The sequence below is a fragment of the Hyperolius riggenbachi genome, chromosome 4 (assembly GCF_040937935.1).
Source record: "Hyperolius riggenbachi isolate aHypRig1 chromosome 4, aHypRig1.pri, whole genome shotgun sequence".
Lineage (NCBI taxonomy): Eukaryota > Metazoa > Chordata > Amphibia > Anura > Hyperoliidae > Hyperolius > Hyperolius riggenbachi.
In genome coordinates this window covers 397747639-397772189 of record NC_090649.1, presented here as the reverse complement: position 1 = coordinate 397772189, position 24551 = coordinate 397747639, and the positions used below count along the sequence as shown (strand labels likewise).

The following is a 24551-nucleotide window of genomic DNA, read 5'->3' as shown; positions in this document are numbered from 1 at the left end:
CTGATCTGCAGCTGTTAAATCGTGGACTGATTGCTGGTGTGCTTAGGCAGCATCAGACTGGCATTTTACCCTCGCACCGCTTATAGCAGGCATGGCTGTGTGTCTTGTACAAGGTAAGCTGTGCAGTCTGTATGATAAAAAGCCTTCAATTGGCATGTCAATTGAAGGCTTCTGTCCTGCTGATCAACTACCTCTAATACTTTTATCCTTAGAACCTGAACGAGCATGCAGATGTTTCTGACTGAAGTTTGAATAGATTAGCCACATGCTTGTTCCAGGTGGCAATTCAGACACTATGGGTACATGAAATCAGCAGAATGCCAGGCAACAAGTGTTTCCTCCATAACCCTCTCGCTTTAGGTATCCTTTAAGCAGACAAGATCCTCATCCGGCGCATAAAAAGTTAATTTCCTGCAAAATGCTTCCTAGCAAAGCAAAAAAAACACTTTCTGTTCTCAGGTCAAGAAATTTCCAAAGGAAACACTGCAATAAATTCAAGTTGTTGTGAGTAATGAAGATCCTATATCCTTTAAAATGAAATCAAACAGGTCACAGTTTGGGGCTTTGTATTTTATTGAAAATTCAGCAAATGTGATATTTACAATGGTTAGGTTGCTTTTTCTTTAACGAGTTAAATAAAGTTAAAAAGGTCACAACAATAAAACTGTGTACAAATTAAACTGGACTCAAAAGTAAAATGTAATGTTTTCCAATTCCATACAGTCCTCTTCTGCATATCTTCATTCTTCAAATGAGATCAGCCACTGTTAAAGAAAAATGAAATACTATTAACATACTACAAAAACAAATGTATAACATCTGAAGTTTCAAACTACTGAAATAAGTGTACCGGAAGGCCCAGTGCACACCATAAACCTCTAGCAGATCTGCAAACCGCTAGAGGTTTTTTGAAGCAGATTTCAGAGCGATTCTAGGCATGTTTAGAGAAGTTTTCTAAACATGCCTAGCATTTTTTTGGAGCGTTTGTGTAGCGGATTTCATATAGTTACAGTAAAGCCGATACTGAACAGCTACTGTAACAAAAATATATAGAATTATTGCACAGAATTGGCCATATACACCTGGTACATCTCAGTTGTATAAATGATGCTTTATTAAACATACAAAGCTGCCGGTACACACCTTTAACGACCAAACCACAGACAGTATTAAAACCTATTTCTGCGCAGAAATTAGAACAATAAAAACCAAGGAACCATGCCACATAACCCCTAGATCAATACTCTAGGCTTGTGTGCATGGAGTCTGTCAGGGACTCCTCTACTCCATGCACTGTAACAAAAATGTCTGGAGAACCGCTCTGATCTAGCAGTTTTCCACTTTCCTATACTTTAACATTGAGGCAGAAACGCCTCAGAAATCTAAAAAATGCTGAAGCCCGGGAGTTTGCGTTTCTGGGAAAAAACAAACCGCTCTGGTGTGCACCATCCTATTCACTTTCATTAGCCAAGCTGTTTTCCCCCTGCAAGAGTTTTAAAAAAAAACTCTTCAAAACCGCTCCGGTGTGCACCAGCCCTAAGTGTGTAACATTATCTGCCATTTCCTGCCCTGCTCTGGGGTGAATATGTGTGAGGCCTGGAGCCCACTAGCAGTACATTACTAAGCAGCTGTGATTTGACAAGCTCTTGCTAATGCAATGCTATGGGTGTGATTCCACTTAAAGGGAACCTAAACTGAGAGGGATATGGACTTTTCCTTGTAAACAATACCAGTTGCCTGGCAGCCCTGCTGATCTCAGATGCAGTGGTGGCTGAATAATACACCTGAAACAAGCATGCAGCTAATCCAGTCTGACTTCAGTCAGAGCACCTGATCTGCATGCTTGTTCAGGGGCTGTGGCTGAAAGTATTTAAGACACATGATCAGCAGAAAGGAAAAATCCAAATCCTTCTCAGTTTAGGTTTCCTAAGTGGATCCGAGACAAGCTTTTGTTGTTTTAATTTTTGTGCTCCTTACATATAGTTTCAGGGGCATTCTTCCCCCCAAACGCTTATATTTATTACACCGACAGAATTTAAACTAATAAAACTACAGGAGCCCTGCCCCCACTCATCCAACGCCGAGGCGTTCAGTCCCATGCCGCAATTAATCATGGGAGCTGAGCCTGGCGAGGAGGAACATCTCATCATTTGCCGGCCCCACTAACGGAGGCAGGAAGCTGCTTTGCGATGAGGGGGCCATGGGCAGTGCGCACTCACTGGCATCTAGGTCGTCTATGAAAGGACGGCGGGTCGCCTATCAGCGCGCATACAGGCAGCCTTCCTGTATACACCCTGATAGGCGACCCGCTGTCCTGTCATAGCGGTGCAGCAGGTCGCTCTGACATGCCGGTCTGAGTACCGGAGGGAGCAGGAGACAGTTTACAGGGGAAGTGGCCGGCGTAGGACGATCTGCAGTGCGGGGGGAGGGGGATTGTGGGCTGACACCATACTACCTATACTGAGTGGTACAGCTACTAAGGGGCAACTATACTCACTATACTGACTGGGGCCAACTATACTATCTCTGCTGTGGGGAAACTACACTAGCTATACTGACTTGGGCCAACTATACTATTTATACTGGGGGGCAACTATACTAGCTATACTGACTTGGGCACGTATACTGTCTATACTGGGGCCAACTATACTATATACTGTATATAGTGATTTCAGATGCAAGGGGGTGGAGAGGGGAGTGGAGTTCACAGGCTGAGGGGTGGAGATACAGAGCAGCTTTGCCTGTGTGTGATGATGACAAACAAAAACATGGCTGCTCTCATTGTATCACATAAAGAAATGACCATATACTGTTGAAGCTGTCTGCAGCTGGATTTACTGTGTAAACCAACTTTAAGATATATAGACAAGTTTCTTGCTATAGTTTTTTTTTCATTTCGGATCCACTTTAAGGGATGTGATTTAAAACAAAACAAAAAAAAAACCCATAGCATTGGATTAGCAAGAGCTTTACAAATCACTTGCGCTTAGAAAAGACCACTAGTGGGTTTGAGCCCTAAAAGTTTCAGCATTACACTGCAGGTGCAAGCAGTTAAATATACTTTGTTAAAGTGGACCTGAACTCTAGCACAGGACAGAAGGAAAAACACAGAGAAATGCACCCTGTATGTATTTAGAGATTTTAGTCAAATCCCCTCATCTGTCACTAATCACAACTGTAATTTGGTCTCTCAGCTAGGTCAGCTGGCTGCCTCGGCAGAGTAGCAACATGTTAACCCTATGTCTGCTTCTATGATAGCAGGAAGTAGACACTGCAGATTTATTGCAGGATTTGTATCAGCTGTAGCAAATGTTTTTCTTTAAATGTTATTATGCTGTTGCTCCTCTTTAAAGGAGTTATCAGGCATTCCTTATCAAAATAAGGGCTACTTACCCGGGGCTTCGTCCAGCCCTAAGCTCCCAGCACGTCCCTCGTCGCAGCTCTCCCCGCAGCCATTCGCCCGCTCTGCCTCCGGGTCCGCGGTGATGACGTCAGGCCGACGCCGTACTGCGCCTGCGCGAGCGCCGCTGTCAATCACCACCACATGGACCGGAGCTTACTGCGCAGACGCAGTAGTTCTGCGGCTGCGCAGTACGCTCCGGTCCATGTGGCTGTGATTGACACCAGTGGTGTGAGACCACCAGTGGCGTAGCAATAGGGGTTGCAATGTAAAACTTGTACCGGTGCCCATAGCTACGCCACTGGGGACAACCATTTAATTTTAGAAGCATCAGCACTGGGAGTGAGGGCTGGTTCACACTGCAAGAGCTTTTTTTTTAGCACCAGTGATTTGAAAAGCTCTTGCTAATGGAATGCTATGGGTGATATTTACAAAACCCCATAGCTCCCTCAAGTGAGAGCACACACATAGCATTACATTACCGAGGACTTTTAAAATACCAAGTGCTTAGAAAAAGCTCATGCAGTGTAAACTATCCCTTGGAAAGATCCACAGAGAAGAGCCATAGAGGAAAACTAACTTTTATTAGTTATGAAATAAAGGTCCCATTCCCCAAAACGTCCAATCGATTCTGACCAAATAGTGATCTAAAGCATCGATTGGTCAGGACCTAAAACCTAGATATACCTGGGCCAGGGTATGCACAGTAGTTAATAGGCCATGGCTTTGCATTGAACAGAGCAATTATGCAGTTCAATAAATTTTTTATAGATGTACTGCTGGAATCTACTGAAATCAACGTGCTGCATGTGGAAGTGATCATCAGGTGGCAATCTATAAAATGTATGTTGGTAATCTACAATGCTTGGAATACACCATGGCCTATATGCAATTCACTTTTTCTCCTGAGTTATCTCCTAGAAGAGAAAATAACTTTTCAGCACTTTGCAGTGGAAAAAGTATCAAAAATAGGTGAAAATGTACTATTTAGTTATTTTGAGTATTTTCTTGCTTGATGGTGGCTTAAAAGTAATTTTATTGATAAGGTGTAAAACTATCACCCTGGAGAAAACTCACTAGAAAAAATGAATTGCATATGGGCCCATGAGTTTTTTCGGCACATAGATGGCTCAATAGATAATTTCTGACAGATCCGATCTGATTTCGACCGTTTTTCTGATCGATTTTCTCATAGAAGTGAATGGAAATCAATCAGAAGAACGATAGAAAAATCCATCAGTGACTAAATCTGCAGTAAAAACTCATTGTGTATTCCCAGCATAAGTGTATGGCCAGCTTAAGAGAATTTTGTTTCAATTGTCTATCAGCTTTGAAATAAAAATGGTAAGATATCACCTTCATTGAAAATATTTTTTGATTCAATTTAGTGCTTTAAGTAATAATCAACCACACATTACTGACCATTCATGGGCATTTCATCAATCTGAGTAGAGTAGTACTGCTCAATGTCTCTCAAGATACGGATGTCATCGTTCTTCACAAAGTTAATGGCCACACCTTTCCTTCCATATCGTCCCGAACGACCAATTCTAAAAGAAAAGAATCAGTCTCAGATAACTTACACAAGTTACTTTGTCAGCCTATTGGTAAGTTATTCATACACTTACCTGTGGATATACAATTCTCTGTTGTTGGGGAGGTCATAGTTAATAATCAAAGAAACTTGGGGAACATCCAATCCTCTGGCCCAAACGTCAGTAGAAATAAGCACACGACTATGAAAAGAAATAGTAAAAGTTAGTATCCCAACAAGGTGAGCGATATTACTTCAAGCACACGCCCACTGATATTGATTTAAAGTGCTGTGGCTCCCATGGACTAACATGCCAGACACTCAAATGCCAAAAAATACAAGACCCGATTCAACAAACTTTTCTCCTCCGAATGCTCTCAGGACAAAGCCAGCTACTTTCGTTATCGCCGACGCCGCAACTGCGTGCTCCGAGCCAAACGTAGCTTGCGCCTAGCGCAAGACGCTAATGTCGGCGGGATTGCAAAGAAAACTACGCGTTGCCGACCGGCGCAGGACAGGAAGGTTTTAAGGAGCTGTCAAAAGGCCCAGGCAAGTGAAACACTGTTTTTATTTTTATATCAGTTCCGCTTCAATCTAATGAGATTTCTCAAGGTTCCTGACTGCATTTTGCGATTCGAGCGTGAAGCAGGCCTAACGAAACATGCAAGATCCATTGCCTAGCGACTGCAATTTTGCAGCCTAAACTTTCAGCGGTTTTTCCCCTTTTTTTTCCTGTGGTTGCGCTTTTGCGCTTCTCATTAAAGAGAATGACAATTGCATTGCGATCGCTGCTAAAGTGCAATTTATGCAAATTACAAGTGCTGCAGTGAAAATGATCCGCTTTAAATGATTTGTATAAAATTGAAGACTGAGAAAGTGATTTAAGCGGGGCTGGGGTCTTCCACTATTAGAGCAGTAGTCACAATTGGTTGGAACTGCAGAAGTTCTGTTCCCCACAGTAACCTCCCCCTCACGCCAACTACTTCATAAAATGATTGGGATGTCACAGATCATTTTAAAAGGACACCCTTGCTAGAGGATACAAGAGCCCAAAAGTAGATGAGAAACTGGGGGAGCAGGCATGTATGGTGAGCTGTCCTGATGCTCACCGCTCACCCCGTTCTCCTTTCTGCCCCCGGGGTTCACCTGTAATTGCCCTGGTGTCCCTGTCTTCTGGTTGGCATCATTACGCTTTGGCTGGCAAGGTTGCACACGTTTGCTGGCCGGGAGCGTTATGCGCATGTGTGATGTCACGATAACGTCACACGCATGTGCAGAGCGGTCCCGACCAGCAAACGCTTGCAGCCCTGCCAACCAACGAACAATGATCTTGACCAAGCCGACCGGAAGACTGGGAAACCAGGGGGCAGAAAGGAGAACAGGGGGAGCGGTGAGCATCAGGAAAGCTCACCATACATGCCTGCTCCCCCCATTTTTCATCAGCACGTTTCATCTCCGTGGAGCTAGTGCATGTTGATGTCATTACACTTGCGGAATAGAGCGCTCGTGTAGTTTGCATGCTCATAGGAAAGTTCACTGGTGGGATGCCGCGGTGTTTAAACTTACAGTGCCCCGGAGCTCTAACGTGCTGTGCACCTTACCCTTTATGGATCCTTGCTGGAATAAAAACTTTTACCGGTGGAATCGTTCCTGGGTTATCCTTGGATAAGCGTTAGATCCATCTGGTGTATGAGGTGGCAACTATCTGGTGAGCCCCTGTGTGATTGAGGATTCTGATGTTATGGTCAGTGTGTGCTGCTGACCTTTTATTAGTTACAGCATTACGCTATGGGAGCTTTGTGCTTTCTTTTCAGATATATATTGATCACTGTGGAGTGCGCACTGGCATCTTTATAGACTGCAAGTTTAATGTATGCAACATGGAACTGGGCCAATAAAAGGCACTTCCTGTAGATTTTCAATTGTCCAACTCCAAGCTGCATGTAACTTGTATGCAAGTAAGAATTGTAATCTAATTAAACACCTTTAGGCCTCTTTTCCACGAACTGTTGAGCTGTGTGCTCAGCAAGCAGTTACCAGGCAGCAGTAAGCAGTTATCGTGCAGGAACAAGCAGTTACCAGGCAACAGTAAGCAGTTATCGTGCAGGAACAAGCAGTTACCAGGCAGCAGTGAGCAGTTGAGAGAGTTTGAGAGGCATTTCACTGCCTAACAACAGTTCGTGGAAAAGAGGCCTAACTGATTGGTGCTCAGTTTACCTCCCAGCCAATCAGCAGCAAAGGGAAGGGATCAGTGTTAGCTGGAAGGGTAAAGGAGCACACGGTGTACAATATAGGCTTTCAATGAAGTTGTGCAGTGGTCTTAAGTACAAATTAAACAAGCCAATTACAAACCTGGCGCCCGATCGGAACTCTTTCATAATGGACTCTCGCTCCTTCTGTGGCATATCACCATGCATTGAAGATACTGTAAAGTTGGCCTCCCTCATTTTCTCTGTTAACCAGTCCACCTAATGAAAGAAGGGATAAACAAAGTAATTAACCATTTCCCCACCCAGATCTTCTAGATTCAGGTCATGTAAACAACTACACCCCATTTAAAAGATTTTTTTTCTATTACAGCAAATTGATAGTATAATTTCAAACAATACATTTGAAGTAAATCTATCTAAAATGAAAAACTGCAGTAATTAATTTAATCTAAAACTGATATGCTATTTCATTCTGTACAAAATGCAACTACGACCTGATCTGATGCATGGCATTGTAACTCTTGGCAGAAACAACCTCAGTTAGGAGTTTCATATAACAGTCTACCAGTCTCTGACATTGGATTGCCAAAAATTCTGCAAACGGAAAAAAATAAATAAAAATCTAAAGCCTTGTACAGTACACACGTACACACGTACAAGACATGTCGCCCAGCAGGGAGCTGGACTCTATCCCTCAAGCAAAATGACAGGGTGGTCACTGTACAGACGCAGCAGGCGATTTGTTGCTATGCGGATGGGAGGGCAGACAGAATAGCGTGGGAGTGATGTCATGCAGCGGGCGGAGCAATGCGCTCGACAGAATCACTCCGCTGGGATGATGGAAATGGGGAAAAAAAAAAGTGTAAGTTACAATAGTACCATACCATTAAAATTGTAAATATTACCAATATTTTACTTCAACACATTTTCACACAGAACCCTCTCTTACCAAAACAGCTTGATAATCAAGAATGCACTCAGAAAAGCTACCAGAGAAGTCAAGAGCAGAGTGACGTCTTTTATGACTCAGGAAAGGATGGCTGCGATCCTTGAGGACAAGGTAGACAAATTCAACAAAATCTGGGAACCATGGCATGTGCTCATTCTCACCTCCTGAGCCATAAGCTAATGTTAGTCTCCAGGATGGAGTCTGTTGGTCCCAAACACCATTCCCCTCTCCCCCAGCTTCCCCCCCTCCCCCTCTTCTTTCCTCACTTTATTTTCACTCTTTTCTTCTATTTTCTACCTCTATCTTAATTTTTAGGGCATCTGCCCTCCAAACAGTATAAGAAGACAGAACAAGTGGGTTAAGCTGTGCCTTGCTGTAACAGATTACGTTATTGTTGGATGAGTTGCCTAGGGATAACCTAACGGGGCTTTTATTTTTAATTGAAAGACTCTACTATACTTGAGCAATGTCTTCTTACTATATTGGTCCATGACCATTGTTGTATGTATCCATTTTTGAAAACTCAAAAATATTGAAACAGAAAAGCTACCAGAGGCACTGCATTACTCAGCATTCATTTTCATCTCCAGTGTTCTCCCCAGAAATTATTGCCAGCCGGGTGACATGAAAAAGTAGCGGGGTGGGGCAATATGAGAGAATGCAGGGCCAGTGCTTCTGTGCGCAACTCTGCTCATAGTATAGAAGGAGGTGAGGCGATGACAGCCCGGTGCTCACCCATAGTAGCCGGGTGGAGCACCAGGCTGAAAGAGCCTGGGGAGAACACTGATCGCTTACTAACTCTGTGCTTCAATCTCAAACTGTATTATTTTTTGTATAAATGTCTAGTTTGCAAAAACTCTTGATTCCAGAGAAAGCCAACATTAAAGATGAACGCACCAGACAATGACTGTAGCATTATTTTATTTGAATACAACAAGTATTAAGGAAGTCTTACCTGCTAATACTGTAATGCAACAGTATATAATGCAATGCTGTAATACTAATTGTGACGTTGACATTAACAACCCCCCCCCCACCAAGGAAAAAAAAAAAACAAAAAACAAAAAAAAAAACCCTTCCCGATGTCTAACCTTAAAGGGAACCAGAGAGGAACCTTGTTAAAAAAATGGAACAAGCTTTTATACATACCTGAGGCTTCTTCCAGCCCCATAAGCCTGGATCGCTCCCACACCGCCGTCCTCCGCTTCCTGGATCCGCCTGTACCGGGCCAGTCACTTCCGGCGGATGCGGCCAATTGTCCACATCACAGGGGCTCCCTCCATACCCGTACGCATGAGGCTGCGCAGTAGGCAGCCTCATGCGTACGTATATGGAGGGAGCCCCATGTGATGCAGACAATTGGCCGCATCCGCCGGCCGACTGGGCGACTCGCGGCAATGACGGGACCCGGTACCGGCGGATCCAGGCAGCAGAGGACAGCGACGTGGGAGCGATCCGTGCGTATGGGGCTGGAGGAAGCCCCAGGTATGTATAAAAGCTTCCCCCGAACGTCTCTGGTTCCCTTTAACGCCTAACCCTTAAACACCCCCTCCCCTCACACCTAAACTGACCCATACAGCCAATCCTCCACAATTACGATAATGTTAGGGCAGTGCCATTATAACCTACCCACTATATATCAGGCGGCGTGAGCGCCAAAATTCCACAATATAGCCACAATTTTTAATGGTGCCATACAAGTTTCTGCCGATAGCGAGCCTCAAATTTCCTGCTTCTATAACTGTTTTGTCATCCTAACAGGAAGAGTAGCTACAGGATAAAAAAAAAAAAAAGTACAGATGTGCAATGCCAAAGAAAAAAATAAATGCCCTGGTCAGATCCATTTTTATTTTTTTGCACCAGTGTTCATGAATAACCTTATACATGCTCTTCAAGGGAGTCTGAAGCAAATTCCGTCTGAAGCGATACTCAACTAAGGAGAAGTAAGGCTCTGGGTCCTAAACAGCCATCCCATTCCTCCTATGGTCCCTGCGACTGGTGGGTAGGAGACTACTCTACTTACGCTGTGGCAGGCTTCGGCAGTGTTCAGGAACCTGAGTGCTCCTAAAGACGGGCCACTCTGTACTTCAAACTTACTTTAATAAATAATACTAATTAAAAAACCCAAAAACACACCAACCTTTCTTTTGGTATTGCAGAAGATCACAGCTTGTGTGATTGTGAGTGTATCATACAAATCACATAAAGTGTCAAATTTCCATTCTTCTCTCTCCACTGCCACGAAAAACTGCTTTATGCCTTCCAGCGTCAACTCATCACTGCAGAGAAACAAACATAACTCAGGGGCTGTAAGGCAGATCAGCAAGCCACATTTGTAGTGATATAACAATGATTACAAATGCTCAATGAGATGCAAATAATTCCAAGTATGTGCAAATATTTATACTAATTCAATGCAAATGTATGCAACTTGACAGGGCCAGGCCGAGGCATAGGCTGGAGAGGCTCCAGCCTCAGGGTGCAGTGTAGGAAGGGGCGCACAATTCATTCAGCTTTCCTTCCTAATTGTGTATGAAGCAGAAAGAAATAAGAAAAGGGGATACATAGCAGTGACTGCAAGCCAGATAACTAGATATTAAGGTGTTGGGGAGGTTGTGGGCCCTTTGGCCCTCTTAGTCTAATAGCAATCAGTGTGTGACAGCTGGGGTGGGAGGGATGGAGGGGCGCACTTTGGTGTCTCAGCCTTGGGTGCTGGAGGACCTTGTCCCTGCTCTGCAACTTGAAACTGGACTAATACAAAGCGGCTGCTGCAGCATTTGATCCATTTTTAAGCTGCATAAATTTGTATGAAATGAGCATAAACATTTGCATCAACTCTAGATTATGTGCACCTCTTCGACCACCCTAAAAATATATAGACCTCAGCTGAAACAGACTACTGTCAAATGAAGAGCAGGTACTAGACTAGTTATGTGGAAATGCTTACCGTTTTACCAAGATGCGGATAGGGTCAGTCATAAACTTATTGGTCATTTCCAAGATCTCGTGAGGCAGTGTGGCACTGATCAGACACACCTGTGTAGCAGGAGGCAGGTACCTGTACACATCATAAATCTGTTCTTTAAAACCTGGAAGATGAGCATACTAAAAAGGTTAAAAAAAGAATGTAAAGGGGGGGGAAAAAAAAAGTTAAAAATGTATGGCCAACATCTTTGCCATGCCACTGCACTGTGGTGTACACTCGCAGGAAGGCCCTTAAAAATAATCCTGTCCTCGATCTCTTGGAATGGCTAACTCCAACAATGAATGCATCTTGGGGCATTTTTTTTTGTAATTTACCAATTAAATGAGAAGTCTTGGGGCCAAATCCGTAAACCATCAAATCCTGGCAAATTATATTTAAAGTTAACCTGTAAAAAGGAAAACAATAAGGCTTGGTTCCCATCTGCGACGGGCCTGTTAGGATCAGAGTGCACAGTTCAAGGTCTGCTCAGATTGATTTTCTTGTCCAGTTTGCTTGCGGAGCGAAGGTTTTTCCACTATAGGTTTCTATGGATAAAACGATTCTGCTTGTCCAGAAAAATGCTGCAGGTTGGGATTTTGTGTTCCAGATCTATTTTAAAACTCAAGCGGAAGCAAATGTATCAAGCAAGGGTCCAGTATACAGTGCAGGAGGGTATTGAGGTGTATGCACGTCAATACTGTTCACAGCATGTTTTGTATGGACGGATATATCTGTCAATACCGCTAGGGAGGTTAACCCGTGTGTACATAATAAAAAGCGAGCTGCAGCAGAAGCTACTTACCAAGTCCAGAACTGGGTGCAGTGTCCTAATCTCCTGCATTTGCATTGATCATCGTCCCTATGGCTTCTGATGTCATGTGACAGAAGGAGCCGCAGGGACGCCATTCTACAATGATTAGAATAAATAGACGAAGGGGTTAGCAGGTGAGGCAGTGAGCTTTAAATTATAGGCTTGTTTGAATAGGCGCATCTTGAAGGTACATTAGAAAATTTCCAGGCTTGGAGCAAGATTGACAGGCTGTTCCAAAAGCAGAGGTGAAGTCCTGGATGCAAGAACGAGTGGCATTGACCAAGATGAACAAAAGGGTCGCTTTAGAGGAGCATAGGTTCCAGGAGGGATATCTGGAGATTAATAAGGAAATGTATGGAGGGGATAGCCTATGTAGAGCTTTGAATGATTGTGTTAAGAGTTTGAGCTGGATCCTTTGGGTGATTGGCAGCCAATGGAGGGATGGCAAATAGAGGCAACATTACAGGTATGGGAGGAGCGTATTAATTGTCCCAGGCCATGACTATAGATGGAGAAAAGGTTCTAGAACGGAGCCTTGTGGTACATCAACAGATAGGGTGCATGAAGAGGAGTTAGAATTGGAATAAGAAAGTGAAAAAGCGTCCAGATGGGTAGAAGCTAATCCAAGAATGTGCTACGCCCAGACACCCAGTGAGGAGAATGTCTGAAAAAGCAGAAAGTGTTTGACAGTGTCAAAATCAGAGGGAAGGTCAAGGATTGCCATAAGTCAGGGGCTGCTTGGTAATGAGTACTTACCATGCTACTTATTTTTTTTGATGATTACTTACATGGGGAGAAGTAGTGAGAGAATCGGAGGGGGAAATTATATCATGATGTGCGCTCTTTAACCCCCAAGCTAGGAGTCAGAAATTCAGGTCTGATTCACATATAAGGCGACCCCTAGACTTTCATATAGCAAGTCAGGCCTAAATTTCGACATAGAGTATATACGGTAATAGATCAATATACTGTTCCGTGTATGGGACATTTAGAGCAAGCTATGTGCATTTATCATTCGAGATAAAGTTCAGATTCAAGAGCATACCTTTATTTAACATCTCATCTGCTTCATCCAAAACTAGCATTTTAATGGCACGTGTTCTCAAGCTTCTGCGGCGAATCATATCTGTGTATGGCAAGAGTAAACTTAGAACTGTGCAACAAGTAGTTTTAGTCATTTAGCTGAAGTAAAATCTGTTTGCTTACCAAACACACGTCCTGGTGTACCAGCAACAACATGCTGCCCGTAATCCAGTTTTCTGATATCTTCCCCAACATTGGTTCCTCCAATACATGCATGGCACTGTACATTCATATAATCTCCTAAAGCAAGCAATACCTAAAGCAAGGAAAGCAGTTTAACTACAATGTAATCACTGTGCAAGAAGCAGTTTAGGTGGAGAAGATCGTAGTAAAGTCCTCCTACCTTTTGAATTTGCCCAGCCAATTCCCTAGTTGGTGCCAAAATCAAAGCTTGCGTTTCACGGACCTAAAAAAAAAAAACCCCCAAAACAAAACAAACAAAAAAAAAAAACACAAGAATACTTTCATCAGTAAAACAATCCAGTTGCTGAGCGATCAAATTATAAACCCAGAAAACAAAACTTATTTGGTAACTCCGTAGGAACACTAAATACACTTTTAAGCCTTTTAAAGCAAACCCGCGAGGTTTGCAATCCATATTTACCTCGAGAGGGGGAAGCATCTGGATCGTAAAAAGGCTTCACCTTTCATCCTCTACAGACCACATTCACTGCTAGAACACCCGAAGTGTCTCTACTGTCTACTGCGCAGCATGGACCCTATCTGTCCTAGCTACTGCCAAAGAGAGCTGAGCTGGACGGTGGTGCTAGTGCGCATCTCCGACAAGTATCTACATAGAGACTTTAGGGGGTCCCCACAGTTAGAACGGTACTGTGGAGGACGGCAAGGAAAGCCTCTTTAGGATCCAGAAGCTTCCGCCTCCCAAAGTACCTCCAGGGGCACAGGTTTCCTTTAATAACGTCACTTAAGCATCTTCACTTTCATGAAGAAAAAAAAACAAAACTGAACACACTACAGTTGGCTGTAGAATGAACTCGAAATATTTTTTTTCTATCACTGACGTAATAATATCGTTTTGCATGCAAATTTAATGGAAACCGTGTGCAGCTTGGAATTAGAGCAATCAAAATGGTCAGGAAGTTTCATTTGCCCAATTTAAAAATTGCATAAATGTTTTATAGTCAGAACAATGAGCATCTCACCACTGATGAAATTTATACAAAGCCAATATATTGTATGTACTCCTAATTTTTGGGCCAAAAAAGTGGTCCAAAAGTGGGGGTCTACTTAAGTCGCTAATCTTTGAGTAGCCCCCACTATATGCACAGTGGTGCATCTAAGGGAGACCACACACTTGACATTACTATGGGAGGTCCCAGCTAACCTCATGTCGAGTTGTAGCCTTGGAGGGCATGCAGGGACAGTGTCTACTGAGTGGTGAGAATCCATGCATTCCTATATCAAGTTTTAGATACATGACTATGTGGCTCTGCATTCCTTGTTTCATCTTTATGCCAGCTTAATGTGAACCAGAGACGAAGCACCCTCATGTATTTTACCATATATATCAGTGGGAACATTACAGAAAACACCCACCCTGCTCTCTGTTTCACTCTTCACTGCTCAGCCTGCTTGTTTTCAGACCTGATAAAATCCCCAACTGAGCAGTCAGTCTGGCTTTGCTCAAGCAGGCTGAACAGCGAAGAATAAAAACAGAGCAGGGTAGGTGTTTTCTCTAATGTTCCCACTGATATATATGGTAAAATACATGAGCACACGAGGGAAGGTCCGCACTTGTCAGTCAGAAGTTTACTTTATTGTGGACATATCCAAAATACAACCTAGGCAATATCTTGATGCCTGCCTAGGTTGTATTTTGGATATGTCCACAATAAAGTCAAGTAAACTGACTGACAAGTGCGGACGTTCCTTCGGATGCTGTATTCTTTGGTTTTGCCAACCAGGCCGAGCACTGCAGTGGAAGTGGTGGAGTGGAGCGGTGTTCACCTTGCCAACTGTAAAATACATGAGGGCGCTAAGTCTCTGGCTCACTTTAAACTTTGCAACAGGAGTTCTTTGCATCTCAATTTTAGGCCTATGTTCTGGCTTATTATTGCAATCTGCTCAATTTATGCAGCCCACCCCCAACCAAATCTACCGATAAAAAGCTTATTGGTAGATTAAAGTGGACCTGAACTCTTGCACAGGTCAAAAGGAAAACATAAAGAAATGCACCTTGTATGTATTTAGAGAGAGTTTAGCCTGTCTAATTACCTGTGACTAATCACAAGTTGTAATTTGATCTCCCAGCTGATTTATTGCAGGATTCATTTCAGCTGTAACAAAAATGCTTTTCTTTAAAAGGTTATTGTGCGGTTTATCTTTTAGAGCAGGGAGGAAGTTCTGAGTTCAGGTCCACTTTAATGGGGAAGGGGCATCCTTAGCAGGAGAGGCACTCCTGCGTAACTCCCGTTTCCCACCTCTCAGGCCATCTCATTGGCTTTCATCTGCCCTTCCCAGCACCCTTCCCCTGCTCTCAGAGGAGGAATTCACACCATTGTGACCCCCAGGTCACAAACATTTTTTAATTTTTTCAATCTATGTTTGTTTTTTGTTTTTTTTAGTTTTACCTGGCTTGGGTTTGCTTTAAAGCAGTGTTCCCCAACCCTGTCCTCAAGGCCCACCAACAGTGCATGTTTTGTGGAAATCCAGAGGTAGTTAATCCGCTCTGCTGAGACACCAATTACCTCACCTGTGTATGTTTGTGGTTTTCTGCAAAACATGTATTGTTGGTGGGCCTTGAGGACAGGGTTGGGGAACTCTGCTTTAAAGAATCATCAACATGAGTTCGTTTTACAAAACTACATGGATATAAATATTTTGCAGATTTAGAATATAGCAATATGATGTTATCCAAATCCACTCAATAAATCACACATGTAACAAAGCCCATAAAAATTATTTGCTCACAATCAACAGGAATGAGAGTTTCCTTTAGACCTGCACAATTGAAAAAAGTTACCTGAATGTCCAAACACTGCAGAACAGACACACAAAATGTGGCAGTTTTTCCAGTACCAGATTGTGACCTAAGAAACAAAATATGTGAGGTGAGACATAATCCTTTTATCTATAAAGAAAATATTTTATATAAAGGAACTGGTTGGTTTACCATAAGCCAATAAAGACTGGTACACACCTTCAATAGCATTTTTGAATTCAGCATAGCCAATGGGAAACACCCGAATACTCCTGACTGCTGCTGCTGTTCAGCAATGAAGAAGTGGACAGGGTCAGGAGCAGTTCACTGGTTTGCGAGGCACGCTGCATTTCATGTGACTCTAATGCAACCTCCTTCTGGTTTGGAAGGAGGAAATATAGGGGTCACGTGACACGCAACTATGCTGACATCAAACCAACAAATATTTATTCAGGTAACACCTTTAATGACATGGATTATTGCAAGCTTTCGAAAATGCTAAGTTTCTTCTTCAGGCATTGCACAGAACGGACCATACTCCTCCCTTGTGAAGCGCAACGTGACTCGCAAGCTAGTGAGCTACTCCTGCCCCAGTTTGCTTGTTCAGTCCTGAACAGCAGCAGTCTGGAGTATTCCGGGGTTTCGAATCAGCTATGCCGAATTTGGACACCAAACACTAACCTTCAATTTTAAATAGCCAATTTTACAACTTCCATGTAGTATGAGGGCTAACAGATTATGCATATTATAAACAGATAGTGTAGGTAAGCTTTCATACTAGATGGAGGTGGTAACATTGGTCAGTGATTGGCCAATCAAAATTGGATGTGTGTACAAGGCTTTGCAAACAATTATAGAATTACTGACTCTCAAAGTAATTTGTCATAGTTTACCTATAATCTTTGTACAGAACCATTACCGGTACTAAGCTCACTGCCGAGCAGCCTGTACACAGATTATGGTGAACACCTGAAGTGACCAGGAAACATGTCAGGATCCAGGTTAGAGTAAATTACTTTAGATTTAATGACTTGAGCAAGAATGTGTGACTAAATGAGTAAAATTAAAGTCCTACTTACTGAGCTATTACATCTCTTCCTTTGATTATTTGCTTGATTGCCCTCTGTTGGATAGCTGATGGTTTCTCAAATCCTAGAAGCAAACCAAAGAAATCAATCTCTATCACAGAAGTAATTGCAGAATACCACCTTATCAATTATAATTCCATTTCTATAATGGCAGCCAAAAATATATTCTGTTAAAGATACTGAAGCTTCTTAAAATTCCTCTTTATTTAAGAATCCCCTTCTACACTATCACCCCATCTAAAACACCGCTATCCCGCGGCAGAACGCTGTGTAACCCCCCCCCCCCCCAATTTCCCGGGCAATGTTGGGGGAGGGCTTACTAGTAGAGGCAGAGCTTTGGGCTGTAGCTCTGCCTCTACTCCTGTCAATCGGTGCTGATCGCCGCCTCTCCCCGCCCCTCTCAGTCTTCTTTCACAGAGGGGCGGGGGGAGGCGGCGATTAGCGCTGATTGACACAAATGGAGGCAGAGCTACAGCTCAAAGCTCTGCTTCCCCGGGCAGCAAAATCCACGACCAGGAAAGTTGTGGATTTTTGCCCCGGTGTTTGGGAGGGGGGGGGGGGGGATTAAACACTGCGTTCTGCTGGGGTATAACAGCATTTTAGATGGGGTGATAGTGTAGAAGGGGATTGTTAAATAAAAAGAAGCTTCAGAGTCTCTTTAAAAGGACAATTTTTAATTTCCTTGAGTTTGTAAAACAAGCTTTAGTACACAGCTGCTTACAAAACAAAAAAAACTAAAAGGTGTCCATACACTGATCAATTTTCCCCGGCAGATTCAATCACTGTGATCAAATCTGCTTGAGACCAATGGCCCACCACGGTTGCAAAACAGTGAAATATAGAGTCAACTTCCAGTTGACAGATGTTCTGATTCTGAAGTCAGCAGGAATGTGAAACAGTAATTGGAAGTGATTTCGTAACAATAACAAAAGCAAAGTGCTCCTATACACATCAATTTTTTAATAAAACTAAAGTTACAGTAAGCCATTAAAGGGAAGGTTCAAGCAAAATAAAAAAATGAGTTTCACTTACCTGGGGCTTCTACCAGCCCCATGCAGCCATCCTGTGCCCTCGTAGTCGCTCACTGCTGCTCCAGTCCCCCACTGGCAGCTTGCCGACCTCGGAGGTCGGCGGGCCGCATTGCGTACGTTTTTACGCATTCCCGCTAATGCAAGAACATTAACACATACATTTTTACGCGTTACTGGTTCAATGCGTAAATTTTTAACCTGAATCTGTTCTCAAGTCATCTCTGTCCCCTGTGCCTCCCTCTCTGACCTGCTGAGCCTCCAGTGTCCCCTTCTGTATCACCCCCAACATTTTTTTGACTTGTTTCCACAGAATCCGTGCCATTCAGATGGCCGTAAGTCGGGGACTACCTGTGTCCTGTTTGGTCCCCCATATCTTACAAACGAATGGCCACGTCCAGATTGTTGCAAGCAGGAAGTGGCTTTGGGTTCCCTAAACTAGACTAGTGCTAAATCAAACAAATGGACAGTGCTCAGCAGGGCTGTGGAGTTGGTACAAAAATCCACCGACTCCTCAGGTTAGGATTCCACCGACTCAGACTCCTGATTTGCATATTGCAATTTTGTTGATTGAAAGTATGTAACATGAAATGCATCTTTTTTAAAAGACAACTGATAAGGGATATGGAGGCTAACATATTTATTCCCTTTAGTCATAGACTAAAACTAGTCCTTGGTAAGAGTACTTGTAAAAGGTAGACAGGAACAAAGAACATCTATCCCCTAGGCAATGTAACTGTGGGTGCCTGTAAGAGTGATTTGCAGGTACTCTGCAGGGGAATGAGGAGATTCTTCATGCACAATCGGAAAATGGATCAGGCCCTAGTCCACATGTGTCGAACTCCAGGCCTGGAGGGCCAGGTCCATGCCAGTGTTTAGGATGGACTGAGAAAGAGATGAATGTGTTCTACCTGATGGACCACACCTTTCCTGATTCAGACTCATCAATTAATTTGAGCTGTGTCAAAAATGTGTGAGGACCTCTGCCCTCGTAAGATTGGTTTGACATCCCTGCCCTAGGCAAAGTAACTGTGGGTACATGTAAGAGTGATCTGCAGGTACTCTGCAGGGGGATGAGGTGATTCTTCCTCTATTACACATTCTTCATGCACAATCTGAACATGGATCAGGCCCTAGGCAATGTAACTGTGGGTACATGTATCAGTGATGTGCAGGTACTCTGCAGGAGAATGAGGCGATTCTTCCTCTATTATGCCCGGCTCGTTTTATGCGCCGGGTTGAGCCAGCGGCTCGATGCCGGCGCATCCCCGCTCGTCCGCACGGATCGATTGCCGCTTGTCCCCGTCGGCGCTTCCTTATCACCGCTCAATTCCCTGCCATTGTCCGCAGACGGGAATCGAGCGGGCGAGGGTCGAGCGGCATGATCGGGCCAGCTGAATATTATTAGCTGGCCGGATCAGCTGGTCGATACACAGTACAGAAATGTACCGTGTATCCCCAGCATTACACATTCTTCAGGTACAATCTGAACCAGGTTTACGGGTGATAGACAACACCTCTGTGTTCAATGCGCACATTGAACATTCTCAGTGGATTTCCGGCAGCTCTGTGGGGAGTGCATATGTAGAGTATAGTACTACTGTGTAACAAAGTAAACCTGAGACAGAGGAAATTAAAGTTTAATACATACCTGGGGCTTCCTCCAGCCCCCTTCAGGCTAATCAGTCCATCGCTGTCCTTAGCCACCTGGATCTTCTGCTATGGGTCCAGGAACTTGAGCCAGTCAGGCGTAGTGCGCATGCACACACTCCGCCGCCGGGAGCGTACTACACCTGCGCAGCACTATTACGCAGGTGCAGAGAGCTCCTGTCTGTGGGAGCGGCACAAAGCCCGGACTGCGCTGACTGGGTCAAGAACCTGGACCCATAGCAGAAGATCCAGGTGGTGGAGGAGGACCGCGAGGGACTGAGGAGCCTGAAGGGGGCTGGGGGGGGGGGGAAGCCCCAGGTATGTATAAAAAAAAAAAAAAAATTCATCTGTTGCAGGTACCTTTTAATTTGTAGTCAAACCAAAATTTTAACATATCAAATTATTTAATTTCATGAGCAAAGGGAGTGCATAAATTTGCATAAACCAACATCAGCGCAGAATTATTTCCAACTTATTGCCCATCTCTATTAGTGACACAGCTACACATCAGGCTTTATTCTTACAGCATAGATGTTTAGTAAATATAAGAGATTCCTGTGTACACATCATATATACAGTCACAATCAGATATGCATATCAGACTTCAAAAATACGTGGACTGTTTTATTGAAGCAGCACAAGTAACTATTTTTTGATTGGTTTATTTCATTTTTGTGGACTAAGCAGAGCTATTACTGTATATATAAATTATTTATGACTATTATCTGAGAAATAGAACATTTTATCATATTTTCTATTTTAATTACAATTTAAATTCATTAGGAGCCGGTGCATTTTTTTCCCCCCCGACTCCAGGTACCCAAAAATTGCTCCGACTCCTCGACTTCGACTCCACAGCCCCGGACTCCAGGTACCTAAAATTTTTCCGACACCTTGACTCAGTCTAATATCAGAGCTGTGGAGTTGGTACAAAAATCATTAGATTTCCAACTCCTGAGTTTATGAAACCACCGACTCCAGGTACCCAAACATTGCTCCGACTCCTCAGCCCTGGGTATTCATGTCCTCCTGCAGGGGTTCAGAATGCAATGCATTTACTGGACAACGGTCAAATGCTCTTCTGCCCAACTCCAATACCAGCCACCTGTGTGTACCATCAAGGATATTCCAATGGGCACTATTATATCTGTGGCACCAGGTGACTGTCCCAGTTAGGAAAATAAGCAGGCCGATTAGCTATGTGAATTAATCCTATTGTGGACAGTCTGAATAGGTTATAGCAGCATACTATACAGCTAATATTTTCTGCCGCACTTTAAAGTGTACCCAAGCCTAAGAAGCCAGTGGATCGTGCAGAGGCTTTACACGTCATCCTGGGCCTTACTGTTGCTGCGCGTAGACCACGTAACATTTACAAGAGCTTGAATATATTGCATGGCTGTGCTCTTCGTGCACAAGCACAGCCGTACTTGCACCTGCACGGTAAGCCAGAGCCATTCATTCACAAGTGACTGTGCTACTGCACAGCTGTACTCGAGCAGGCACAGTACGCACAGAGTTGACAGGTTTTGTGCACCGTGATACCCGTCAATCACACCATAGTCATAATACAAAACTTCTGAAGCGTCTAGTCCACCAACACGCGACCGAGTACCTTGGCTCCAACTCCATTTGACACCCGACCCTCCCCACACCATATGGATTTCAGCTGACCATGCAGACCAGCTGCCTGGTTGTCACCCTGGACTCAGCCCTCTCCGTTAACCCTCCCCACATACAAACCATTACTAAGGCCTGCAATTTCCATTTACACAACATCTCCAAAATATGCCCTTCCTGACCGCAGACACTGCCAAACTCCTTTACCATGCACTCATCTCTTGCATCACCCTCCTTGTCAGGCCTTCCTCTGAACCGCATTGCCCTCCTACAATCCACCATGAACGCAGCAGCCAAATTCATCTACTGCTCCCAACACTGTCTCCATGACTCCCCTATGCAAATCCCTCCACTGGCTCCCAATCCGCTCCAAGATACTATGTCTGGCCTACAAATACATACACATGTCCTGCCCAACCTACATCTCTGTACTGGTCAGCAGATACACACCTGGCCACCCGCTCCTCTCCAATGACCTCCTCCTAATCCCCCTACACATCACACACACTCCCTTGCACGACTACAGTCTCTTTCACTGCCCATCAGGCTTGCCCACTCCTTCAGCGCCTTTAAACAAGCCCTCAAAACTCACACTTCAAGAAGGCCTGCCCCACCTCACTGATGCCCTATTTCTCTCGATGCATACCCCCGTATTGTGCCACTACCCTCTCCCTTTAGATTGTAAGCCTTTGATAGGGTCCTCCCTCTGTGTATTGAATTATTGGGACTACTCTGGTGCATGATCTGGCATTGTACATCTTAATGCTTGTCTGTAACCATTTTTTTTTATCATCCAGCTCTGCATAACATGCTGGCGCTTTATGAATCAAATCACATGCACCTGGGTGCACTAGGTATCCCGATCACAATTCCTAATGTAAAACAGCCCTGTCATCAAACCCAATGAATTCCCTACCTACAATCATTAAAGGGGAAGCCAATTAACTTGCCAGTAACTTTTGGGGTGCTTGTCTAGTTTAAGGGGACCAGAAAGAATCCTCCTAGGGAAATTCAGCTAACATGACTGGGTGGACAGCACCCTCTCGAACTGCTAGGTTTCAAATAGGTTGTAGTAAACTACTCCCACACTACTCCTGTAAAGGGCACTGTGATTTGAGAAATATTCCCTATGAGAATTCCTGCTGGGTCCCCTAAAGTAGACTACCTATGCTTTGGAATCTATTTCAGAAACCGCTAATAGCTGGCATAAATCCGCGTACACATGATGAGTACATACAAACCAAATGCAGATAATGATTTGAGGGTCTTTCCCTATTAGGCTGCAAAGCCCTCTTGCTGATCGCAGCAGTGCTCAACTCCCATTAGCACGATTCATTTTCTTCCTAGAGCACAATCCCCGACTTGCGCGATTCTTCACGTGACCGTGATCCATATCCACCAGCTTCACAGCTTAAACATGGCAAGTGGAAATTGCAGGATGTGCAACCGCTCTTCCCAGTAGAAAAGAGCTATAAAGCGTTCCTGAAGGTATGATTCACACTGCAAGAGCTTTTCTAGCGCCAGTGATTTGAAAAGCTCTTACTAATACAATGCTATGGGGGATTTTACAAAATCACATTGCTTTGGTGAGAACACACACATAGGATAACATTAGCAAGAGCTTCCTAAAATCACAAAGCACTCAGAAAAACTCTTGTAGTGTGAAAAAGTTCTAAAGTCCAATTTGAAGCTCATCTTTACTGCTCTCAGTTAATAGCAGCACACAAAAAGCTGTAGCAAAGGCACAAACAGCAGCACTATAGAAGATAAGTTTAGTATGGCGGCCCCGGAATCCCTCATCAGCATGCCTAGAGGATCAGGAAGGAAGGCTGAAAAGTGTACAGTCCAGGAAACCCCCGTGTCCCGGCTCCTCACCATAGGCGTAGATGCCCCGCAGAAGGTCCTCCCGCAGCCCCATGGTGTCGAAGGTGGGAGTCACATCCACCTCCTCGCTGGTCTCAAATTCCACCTTGGTCATGTCTTCATCCCTCAGCAGCCTCTTCCGACTAGAGCCGCTAGTCACCCCGCCTGTTACCGCGGCCGCTGCGCTCGCCATTATCCCGCACAGACCAGGAACCAAGCAGAGGAACACGTGCAACTACGATCCCTCTCAGCCCGCAACAAACCCAGCTACAAACCAGCTACCCAGCAGCCACTGCGAACCTGCAACGCGGAACACGACGTCAGCGCAGAGCGGAAGTAGTATGACATCGCGAGAATTACAGGAGTGTCGTTTTGCTTGTGGTGTGATTGGATTGCAAAGCAAATAAGAAGAACAAGAGTCTCGTTTGACTGTTTTCTATTTATAATGCACTGTACAAATATGTGGTAAATAAAAAGCACCTTATAACAATGTGAACATGTTAGGAAAAAAAAAAGTATAACTCAGTGGATGGAAGCCTCTGTATCATATAGAGGCTACTTTAATCCTCCCGCAGCCCATTGCTTTGCACTTTTTTTTAAAGTGGACCTGAACTCAGAAGTCCTCTCTGCTCTAAAAGATATACAACAGCATAATAACCTTTAAACAAAAACATGTCTTTGTTACAGCTGATACAAATCCTAAAATAAATCTGCACTGTTTCTACTTCCTGATTCATGGAAGCAGATATATTGTTTACAACCTGTGCTTTCAAATGGGTTTATCTGCCATAGGCAGTTATGTGACACGGGAGAGATCAGATTACAATTAGTGATTAGATACAAATGAGGGGGAAGTAAACAGGCTAAACTATCTAAATACATACAGGGTGCATTTCTCTATGTTTTCCTTCTGTCCTGTGCAAGAGTTCAGATCCACTTTAATCACAGGTACACTTGGTCACAAAAATGGATACTTACCTAAGAAGAAGGCAGCCTCTGGACATTGAAGGTAGCCGGTTAGAGGCAAAATTCCGAGGCAAGTTCAACAGGTATTGATACGTTCAAACAAAACAGTCAGGTAATTCAAAAAGCGAAAAGAAAAAAGGTAAGAGATGCAGGCTGATATAGTTACCCAATGATGACCAGTTGTATGCTTTTATAATGCGATGTAAAGGAAGAAAAAGACGATTCTAAATCGGGCAGATCTCAACCCTCCTCCGCCGATGAGCAGAATTCCTGGCGGGAGCGAATTGTGGGTGAGTCGGATTCCGAGCCTCTGCTCCTGGAGCGGTGAGATGTTTTCGGGATGTCGGCCAAGGCACGGCGAGGACCCCACCTGCCCTTGAGTTTTCGGGCGTTGATAGACTATGTCCCCATCCCAGTCCGGGATGTCGATGACTGGGATATCT

General features: G+C 44.0%; 1 protein-coding gene across 1 annotated transcript; it reads right to left on the bottom strand.

Annotated features, from left to right (window-relative positions):
• Positions 1 to 555: 555 nt before the first annotated feature.
• Positions 556 to 23444, bottom strand: EIF4A3 (eukaryotic translation initiation factor 4A3). Its single transcript, XM_068232255.1, has 12 exons — positions 23155 to 23444; positions 16973 to 17045; positions 15936 to 16002; positions 13296 to 13358; positions 13076 to 13208; positions 12915 to 12995; positions 11041 to 11182; positions 10234 to 10372; positions 7287 to 7402; positions 5029 to 5136; positions 4823 to 4950; positions 556 to 764 (listed from the first exon to the last, which is right to left on the bottom strand). The coding sequence occupies exons 1-12, from the start codon at positions 23333 to 23335 to the stop codon at positions 748 to 750; spliced, it is 1248 nt and encodes a 415-aa protein (XP_068088356.1). The 5' UTR covers positions 23336 to 23444; the 3' UTR covers positions 556 to 747.
• Positions 23445 to 24551: the final 1107 nt, after the last annotated feature.

Coding starts and splice junctions, on each gene's coding strand:
- EIF4A3 (XM_068232255.1), bottom strand. CDS start 23,335: ATGGCGAGCGCAGCGGCCGCGGTAACAGGCGGGGTGACTAGCGGCTCT. Junction 10,373..11,040: donor ATCCGCATCTTGGTAAAACG/GTAAGCATTTCC, acceptor GTTTCTCTGCAG/TGATGAGTTGACGCTGGAAG. Junction 7,403..10,233: donor TCTGCAATACCAAAAGAAAG/GTTGGTGTGTTT, acceptor TTCTTTCATTAG/GTGGACTGGTTAACAGAGAA.